The 9535-nt window shown below is 27.5% G+C and overlaps 1 protein-coding gene across 1 annotated transcript; it reads left to right on the top strand.

The window, feature by feature from the left end:
• Positions 4913-9220, top strand: LOC109352395 (ethylene-responsive transcription factor WRI1-like). Its single transcript, XM_019594371.1, has 7 exons — positions 4913-5321; positions 5403-5485; positions 5686-5694; positions 5900-5988; positions 6097-6221; positions 6669-6745; positions 8457-9220. The coding sequence occupies exons 1-7, from the start codon at positions 5146-5148 to the stop codon at positions 9086-9088; spliced, it is 1191 nt and encodes a 396-aa protein (XP_019449916.1). The 5' UTR covers positions 4913-5145; the 3' UTR covers positions 9089-9220.

Here is a 9535-nt window from a genome sequence, read left to right as displayed (position 1 = left end):
AAGATTATTAAACATGATTAAAGAATCAATAACATAATTTTATAAGTACATTAGTCACTAAACTGCAGGTAGGGATGGCAACGGATGCAGGCGAGCATGGGTAGTGCTTTCCTGTACCTAAATCCGCAATATTTGCGGGTACACGTAATGGATATTTGCGAGTACCCATTGAGTTTTTAATTTTAATTATATATTTATATAATTTGTAATAATCAATATGTAAAAATAATTGTTACATGAATACTATGATATTTATATGATAAATTTATGACCATAGTCAAATATGTGTAATTTATTATGAAATAATAATAAAATATATGATATATAATCTTAAAATAATAATAAATATATATATAAAAATTTAACTAAAAACTAAATATATAAATTTGTGGGTACCTGCGGGGCGGGTATCACAAAACCCGTTTCCGACCATAAGCTATTATTGCGGGTACCGGTTGTGGGTTTTTCCACGCATACTCACAGGTTGGACTTTTTTGTCATCCCTAACTACAGGTTACATTTTAGAGGAATCCTCAGTAAAATTAATAAAAACTTAATATTTATGTATTATTGATATAATTTTTTACATCATAAATATATTATTTATCATTCATATGTATTACTTTTATAACATACATAATTTCTAATAATATGTTAATAGTATAAAAAATTCTTATATTATGAGTACACAAATATTAAACTCATGAGTTAATTACATTGACACCCCATGAGTTTTAATGAAATTACACAAATCATCCCTCACTTTTCTACACCTACACAAATCTTCCTTAGTTTTTATACTTTCATTACACTGATGTGATAAATGCAATTAAGTTAAAAAAACGTGATATATTGTGAGAAAAATCCAAATAATATACAAATTAATGTATCTTTATTATTTCTGGTTACAAATTGCATCAACAATTCTAAAAAGATATTGTTTAAATCGCTCTTATACTATATCGTAACGAACCAAAAATAATAATGAGGTATCGACTCATATATTATTTGGACTTGTCTCCACAATATATAATGTTTTGTTTAACTTAATTGCATTTATCATATTTTTTGTTCACAGAATTACACTTATTTCTCAGTGTAATGAAAGCATAAAAAGGAGGGGGTTTGTGTAGGTGTAGAATAGTGATTTGTGTAATTTCACTAAAACTCATGGGTGTGAGTATAATTTACTCTAAACTCAATTATTATTATTATTATTATTATCAATATTTCAATATATTACATTAAAGGGAGAGAATCCATTTACTTCAATAGTAAGTTTAAAAACTTATCTCACATCTCATCCATCAATTTTAGGGAAATCCAATTGTTTAAATTAGTGAATAAATTAAAACCATTATATTTTTCTATAATTGATGGCTAAAATGACATTGGAGTAAGTGGAGAACATTCTCCCTGCATTTAAAAGATAATGTTAAATTAATTGATGAATAAATAAATAGCAACTTATACATTACATGAGTTAAAATGTACTTTTTATCCCTTTACTATTAATACACTTTTAATATATATTTTTTTACGCAATAATACTAATTATCATTCATTTATATTATTATTGTTAAAAGAGTGTATGATAATATAATTAACATATAAATGGTGGATAACACTAACAATTTGGGTTACCTTGCTCGTGGTTGCATAATGTCCACCTAAATTAGGTCGAACATGTGAATACTTGTTTGTAAAAAGGACATAAAATATCACGCACACTCTAAATATGGGAAAGATGACTTGCGAGGCACCCACCATACAATTAAAAAAATAAAAATACATAAAACAAAACAAAATTTAAAAATTAATCTTATATTACTATCACATTTTTAAAATTATACCTAGTAAAGTGTTAGTTCAAACTATTAATATTTTATATCTAGTCCAATAAAAAATTAAAATATAATACTTAATAAGTAAAATTGTACCCAACCTACTCTTTCCATAAGAAAAATCCATAAGAGAAACAAATTTTTAGGCTAATAAACATATTTTTAATATTATGTCCATTCAATAACCACAAGAGAACAGACTCATAAACTTAACCCAAATTGCCAATAATAATTATGAGTAAAGTAGTGATAATATAATAAAACTTAGGTTTATACATATCAAATTTTCTATTTAAAAATTGGAACATTTATTGAAGCAAACTTATTGAGCAAAGTATTTACTTCCCACAACTTATAGGAAGGGTATATCATTTATTGTGGCCATTTCCAAATCAGATGATGGCACATGCAGAATTGGGGAGGTGGATTATAACCAGCTCGTTTGGGTAGGTGTAATACATATCCCACATTATTGTAAATATTTATGCACACTCTTGAGTTCATTATTTATTTGAGTTAATTTTTTTAATAATCAATAATTATTATATATGAAAAATAAATCATGGAAAATGTAATAACATTATATAAAAATCATATATATATTATCTTACCTATATTCTCCTAAAATAATTCCTTGAGAATTAGCAAATTTTTAGTACATTTTGAGAAGGAAAAAGTGAGTAGTAAATAAGAGCGTGTTAATGACGTGCCGTCCTCATAAAAATATTCAAAATTAGACTATTACTTTCAGTGATTCAACTTCCAAGTTAGTGGCAATTCCCAATCTTGCACAACAAATTTGACAAGCTTTACTATAATACGTATGTGAGAGGGAAATTTTTATTTCTCATTTGTTTTAAATAACAAATATATTACTTTATTGTAATTAAAAAGATAAATATATTATAATAAATTATATTATTATTTTTATTATTGAAGATGATTTTTACTCGCTTTACTATACTCACGAGAATTGCCACAATAAAAATATCAATATTAAAGGGAAAAGGCCACACAAAAAAATGAATTTTAAGGAGAATATCTATCAATATTTGTTTCCTACCATTATTAGTTGAATTCAAGACCTTACATAACATTCTTAATTAATTGAGATTAAGACATTTATCTTCCTCTCAATCTCCTCTTCTAACATGTAATATATACTAGTGAGAATTTTATTAAAGAACTAGGAGTATAGCTGTCCATTTGCACTGATTGCTATGTTTTTTGAAATTGATTCTCTGAGCAGAAAGTGGAATTTCAAATTTTTTTATTTTAAAATTCATACATCCATCAAAATTAAATATCTTTTATTGTTATACCTTACAAAGTTCAAGTATCTACAATATCATAATATTGAACAACTTGATTTTATGATTTTGAAGACAAAAAATTATAAGTAAATTCATAAATTGATGAGTTAACATGTTGAATATCTGACCTCATTAACACTACACATATTAATAGAACCTGAATTGTTATTTTTCGTCACCTACAATTTTACATATAGAAATATATTAGTATAAATTAAAAAATATTTGCTTTAACTTAATAAAATTATAAATATTTTTACTTGGAATTAGACTCCAAATATATTCATTTATTTGATCTATAATTTCACTAGTTGATGCAGGTATTGTCCTTGCTTGTAAAACTCCTTAGTGTTTTAGGGTTAGTCAAAGAGACAGAATTTAGAGGGGAAAACTTGTGAATCATATCACAAGTGTATTTCATGATTCTTAAACCTTTTATTTCTTTTTATTTCTCTTCAAAATCTAACTTTCAAACTAACCCTTAGTAATATTGTAAATTTAGATAAGTACAAGTCTTTGCTTGTAAGTAGGAAATGTATTAGTAGGAAATCACGTAGTGATGAAAATTGTAAATAAAAAATAAATAATTTAACTATAACTAAAATAGATCAATGTTATTATTATTTTTTTGTAAGCAAATACATACAATTACCAATATTTGCAATAATATTTTTAAGTTCTATCATTCTCTTGAACTATGGTGAGAGAGATTAATATTGTTTATTTCAATATAACATTTTAATTTAATAATAGTTCTTTCAAGAAATGTGTACGTTTTTATGCGGATAAATAACTTACTAATATTATAATAAAAAGCTTGGGTTCATCTTAATTAATGCCACCAATTCCCATAAATATTTTGGAACTATCTATCTTTATTCTATTCTAATAAGTATTAAAAATATTTATTTTTAAGAAATAAATTTATTATCTATTATTTTTTATGTCAGACAGATTATCAATATATCTTCTTATTAACTGTGATATCATAATTCATTTTATTAATAATAATATTGGATTCATACTATTGAAGTTTTAAAAAATAATTAAATGATATGAATTGAGAATGTTTTAAAATTTATTTAAATAATTAGTATTAAAAATAATTATTTATATGAAATAAATTCATTGTCTAATCATTTTTTAAGCGACATGGAATATCAACAAATTTCCTTATTAATTGTAATATCATATTTCATTCTATTAATACTAAGATTGAACTCCTACTATTTAGTTTTAAAAAATAATTAAATAACATTAGTTGAACATGTTTTAAGATATATTTAAATACATAATTACTACATATTCTATTTAGCATTTTAAAATATTTTTTGAAAGTTTCATATCAACTTTAAAATATTATAATATGTCAATTTTAGATTTTAAATATAATGTGATAAATATTATAATACCTTTACCATGATATAATTTACTTCTATAATATGAGAGATAATTCTTTTTCTAATACACATTCCCACTTCCACTTAGGCTAAAATAGAGCACAAGGCAGGTGAGTTATAAAATTTCCATATTTTCTTTCTAATTCATCAGTTTAAGATAATGAACAAAAAGGTTAAGATAGGAATCCAGCTTAAAATAAAAGAACCCCATTGGTAGCATGGCCTGCACCACCTTGACAAGTGTTGGTCAAATATGAAGCCATTTGATTAACCTATGGTTAATTGAAACAAGTTAAATTTCAACCCAAGGTTATAACTTATAACCATTCCCCAAACCCCACAATCCAGAAAACACAGATTCATTTCCTTTATTTAAATATTCTCTTCCTTTTATTACTCACCCAATTCCCTTTACTTTTCCCACTGTCTCTCTTTCTCTATGTTTTGGTAAACCACTTTAGCTAACAAGAAAGATTACACACTGCAAAATACAAAGAGGGTCATTGTTGTATAATTCATCATCTCATTCATATTTGTATTGTTGCTTGTTGTTTTTGGCTTAAAGGGTCATTGAAAGTGAGGCCTAAAATGAAGAGGTCTCATGCATCTTCTTGTTCATCATCTTCATCTTCTTCTGTTGAGTTTGAAACTCCCATTGAAAAAAGAAGACCTAAGCATCCAAGAAGGATTGGTAAGTCACAAGAATGTAATAAGCAGAAACAAAACACTGGCAAAAGAAGCTCCATTTATAGAGGAGTTACAAGGTTTGTGTAACTTTTTTTGTTTTCATTTAAATTTGCATTCTTCTTAATTGCATGTGTGTTAATTATGTGCTTAATTAATAGACATAGATGGACTGGAAGGTTTGAAGCTCACCTATGGGATAAGAGTTCTTGGAACAACATTCAGAAAAAGAAGGGTAGACAAGGTAATTTCCTTTGTTGTGGTGAGAAATTTTGATTAAATTAAGGTTTAAAAAAAACAGTGATAAAGCCAAGGAGATCTATTGTGTTTTGTTTTATGTTTATTTTTTATAATGGTGATTATTATTATTATTATTATCTATTCTGACTTTGTTTTTATTCCTCATATTGCAACGTTCACAAACAACCTTTGGGACTTCTTTAGTTTATTTGGGTAAGTCTTTTCTCATGCACTTAGATTTCACATAATCCTTGTCAACTTTTCCATTTTCTAAATTATTAATTTAATACTATACCCTTTTTTTTCAAATTATACATAAGATCAAGAAAGATTCTGATAATGACATGGTTACTTAGCTTGGATCCAATTCTCTTATTTTATTTATTTACTTACAATATATTATTTTTTTCCCATATAGGGGCATATGATATTGAAGAAGCTGCAGCACGTACCTATGATCTTGCAGCTCTTAAGTATTGGGGAAAGGATGCAACTTTAAATTTCCCGGTATATTAATTTATTTTATATGTCTATATCTAAATGTGTTATAATAATATAATACAAAAATATTGTAATTAAATTTATTTCTTAATTAATTATTAATGAACTTTTCAGATTGAAACTTATAGCAAGGACCTTGAGGAAATGAACAAGGTCACAAAAGAAGAATTCTTGGCCAATTTAAGGCGTCAAAGCAGTGGTTTTTCTAGAGGTGTTTCTAAGTACCGTGGGGTAGCAAGGTTAGTTGCATTGGGGGAAAAAATTGCACATTACTTTTATATCTTGCATTATTTAATTACCTTATTTTTCTTACCCATTCTTGTTCAAAAAAGTTAATTTCTTTAAATTTTACATTACTTTAGTAATTTCTAAGTACCTTGTGTTGTTATTAGTTGCATTGGTTTTAATGAAAATGAATCTCTCTCTAGTAATGGAGGGTCCGATACTATACTATCAGATAAGATTATGACATGTGACTTTTTAAAAATAACAATAGAGATTTTAAAATATTTTTAAACAAAAAATTATTATAAATGATGAAACTAATCTAAGCCTCATATTCTAATATTAAACTCTCGAATACTGGAGAGGATCTACAACCGATTTTAATAATCTCGTATGTTACAAATTCCTTAATAAATACTAATTCTTGGGATGTTGAACACAATGTTTTCTTTGTTCAATAGGCATCACCACAATGGCCGTTGGGAAGCTCGCATTGGGAGAGTGTGTGGTAACAAGTACCTTTACTTAGGGACATATAGTAAGGACTCACTTGCATTTATTTTCGTACTACCCTTTCTCATTTTTATGGTTGATTGGTTGAATAACAAATTAAAAACTCTTATTGAATAAGTAAATATTAATTTATTGAATAATATTCATTATAAGATTAGGCACGAAGTACATATAGAATATTTTACAGCTAGGAAAAGTATAGTTCTCATAATGAATGACACTAGATTCTGTTAAAGCTGCTATTTTGGGCTATTTTGTGTGATTGTGCTGTTTCCATGAGTAGTGAGAGTATTACTATTGTCCCCTAGCTGCAGAGTATATTAATTTGTGGTGACACTATATATGTTAGATCATATAGATATAAAAAATATGATAAGAAAAGTTACATCTAAAAACACTAAGCACCATGTCACGTGCCTAATCCCTCTTCCCTTGTTCAAAAGTGGTCACCACGAGGGGCTGATGTGTAGAGATAAGGGAAAATGCCTTTTTCTCTTTGCTTTTAATACAGCCAAAGCTGTTCCTGTTCCTGTTCTGTGGATCCCCATATCAATTACTGGGAAAATTTAGTATTTTGTACATTTTTACCACACCATTTATCATTCACACCTTTTTACCTAAGAGAAAAAAATAAATGCATTGACATCATAAGAGTTTCTTACACTGTCAATATATTATTCACCATTCATTTTCAATTACATTGATATTTTAAACAAAAGTAATACAAATGAATGATAAATAATGCACTGACTGTTTATAAATCTTTACACTATCATTGCATAGATTTTACCCTCGTTACTTAATGATACTTAATTATCATTGCCTCCTTAGAAAAATATTCCAAGTTAATGGTGAACGATGACTTAAAGCATATTTTTCAACTACCCGGATGAGATATAGTTGTTTTTGTATTTATGTATTTGCATATTTGTTTGATGGAAAAATGTTTATGCCATACCTTTAATTAAAATTTGCAGTAGCTAGTTACATGCAGAATTAGTTGGCCTAGTCCAATCAAACATTTGACTATTGAGACCTAAAATAGACAAGCATGTTGGAAGATACATCAGATTCTTGACTTTATACTTGTTCATGAATGATGATGTGAGTTCATTCATTCAGTGTCCACAATCTCCAGCCAACATGTCAGTTATAAAAGAAATAATAAATTAAAAAGTTAGCAATCTTGAGAGCAGAATAAAATAATAAATACAAATCAAAGTTTCGCAGGAGCAAATATAAAATAAGTAATTTAGTATAGTTTTAAGTTTTAACATTTATAGAACTAGATCAGGCACATGACACTACCAACTTCTAACTAAAACCCACTGGGCACGTGCTGCTGCAACCAATCAACTTTTTGTGATTTTATTTCACAAAGTTATCTTTTTACAAATTTTTAATCTATTAATTAATGAGAAAATAGGCTGCTGTAAGATTCTTTTATGGTATTAGACAATCATTATTAACCCTGATAATTTTTTTTGCTATTAGTAATGGTATGATCTAAAGAACTAATTTCTTTTAGGATGTATGAGAATCTAACGGGACCTTATACCACTAAATTAAGAAGTTGGTTTAGTAATACATTTGAATATGATGAATAATATAATATGTAAAAAACTTTACACTACTTATACATCAAAATTAAACTCTTATTAATATTGGATATAGTTTTTATGTAATACATTATTTCTTATTGCTAATGTATGATTTTTTTTTTGTTTAATTTGAAGAAACTCAAGAGGAAGCAGCTATAGCATATGACATGGCAGCAATAGAACACAGAGGACTAAATGCAGTGACCAATTTTGACATAAGCAACTACATTAACAGGAAAAATGAGCAATCCCAAGAAACTGAAACAGCACCTAGTTCAATTGATTCTGAAGAAGCTGAAGCTGAAGCTGAAGTTGAACAGAAAAACACAGCACCACCACCACCAGAAAATGTAAACAATGAGCCTCAACAAGTTCAAAATACCAATGTTATTCTAAGTGAAGAATCATCACTATTTATTCCTATGGACCATGTTTTTGAGAAGGACATGCCATGGAACTTCATGGATACTAGTTTAACTCAGTTTCAAGACATAGACTTGGGTTTGAGCAAAGAAGAGAATTTATCAAGCATGTTTAATGGTGGAGGCTTTGAGGATGATATTGATTATTTGTTCAGCACAGAACCTAGTGATGGTGATTTTAACTTCAATGCAGTTTTGGATAGTATAATTGAGTGTGGAAATATTGATGGTGCTGCTGGAACAATGGTGGATAATAATAACAATCAAAAGATGTTATCTTCAGCTTCTTATTCACCATCAACATCATCTACAACAACTACAGTTTCATGTTACTATTCTCTATGATCTTTAGAGAGATGTTTGGAACATGTTAGAGATTGTTGGGTTTCTTTTGAAATTTGTTGGGATATGTTGTGATAGGTGGATGGGTTTGGACATTAGGTGAAGTGTGTAAGTGTTCATTGTTTTTTGGTTTTACCTTTTTTTCTCGCTCATTCTCTTTCATTTTAGACACAGATTTTAGTTCACAGAAATAGCTAGTAGACCTACAAAGGAGCAAAAATAATAATAAAAAAAGTGATTTGGGTGTAAACATCAAACACATTTTTTTCTTGTTTAACAATGTGAGTTTTCAGTTCCCAAACCTATATATCTTTTTATGTGTTGTTGTCTTTTTCTTTTTATGGGTTGTTGTCTTTTAAGTTTTAATGAGATTATAGTTTTTGTTTGCGACAATGAGAGTGATAGTATAAATTAGTTGGTATAAAATGAATCTATATTAATTGTATAGCA

This window comes from Lupinus angustifolius, chromosome LG07 (assembly GCF_001865875.1).
Source record: "Lupinus angustifolius cultivar Tanjil chromosome LG07, LupAngTanjil_v1.0, whole genome shotgun sequence".
NCBI lineage: Eukaryota > Viridiplantae > Streptophyta > Magnoliopsida > Fabales > Fabaceae > Lupinus > Lupinus angustifolius.
This window is presented reverse-complemented; position numbering and strand designations above follow the sequence as displayed.

What these genes read in the sequence shown, in the direction of transcription:
- LOC109352395 (XM_019594371.1), top strand. Translation starts at nt 5,146, where the DNA reads ATGAAGAGGTCTCATGCATCTTCTTGTTCATCATCTTCATCTTCTTCT. An exon ending in ATTTATAGAGGAGTTACAAG is followed by an intron (nt 5,322 to 5,402) that starts GTTTGTGTAACT and finishes CTTAATTAATAG; the next exon opens with ACATAGATGGACTGGAAGGT. An exon ending in AAGTACCGTGGGGTAGCAAG is followed by an intron (nt 6,222 to 6,668) that starts GTTAGTTGCATT and finishes TTTGTTCAATAG; the next exon opens with GCATCACCACAATGGCCGTT.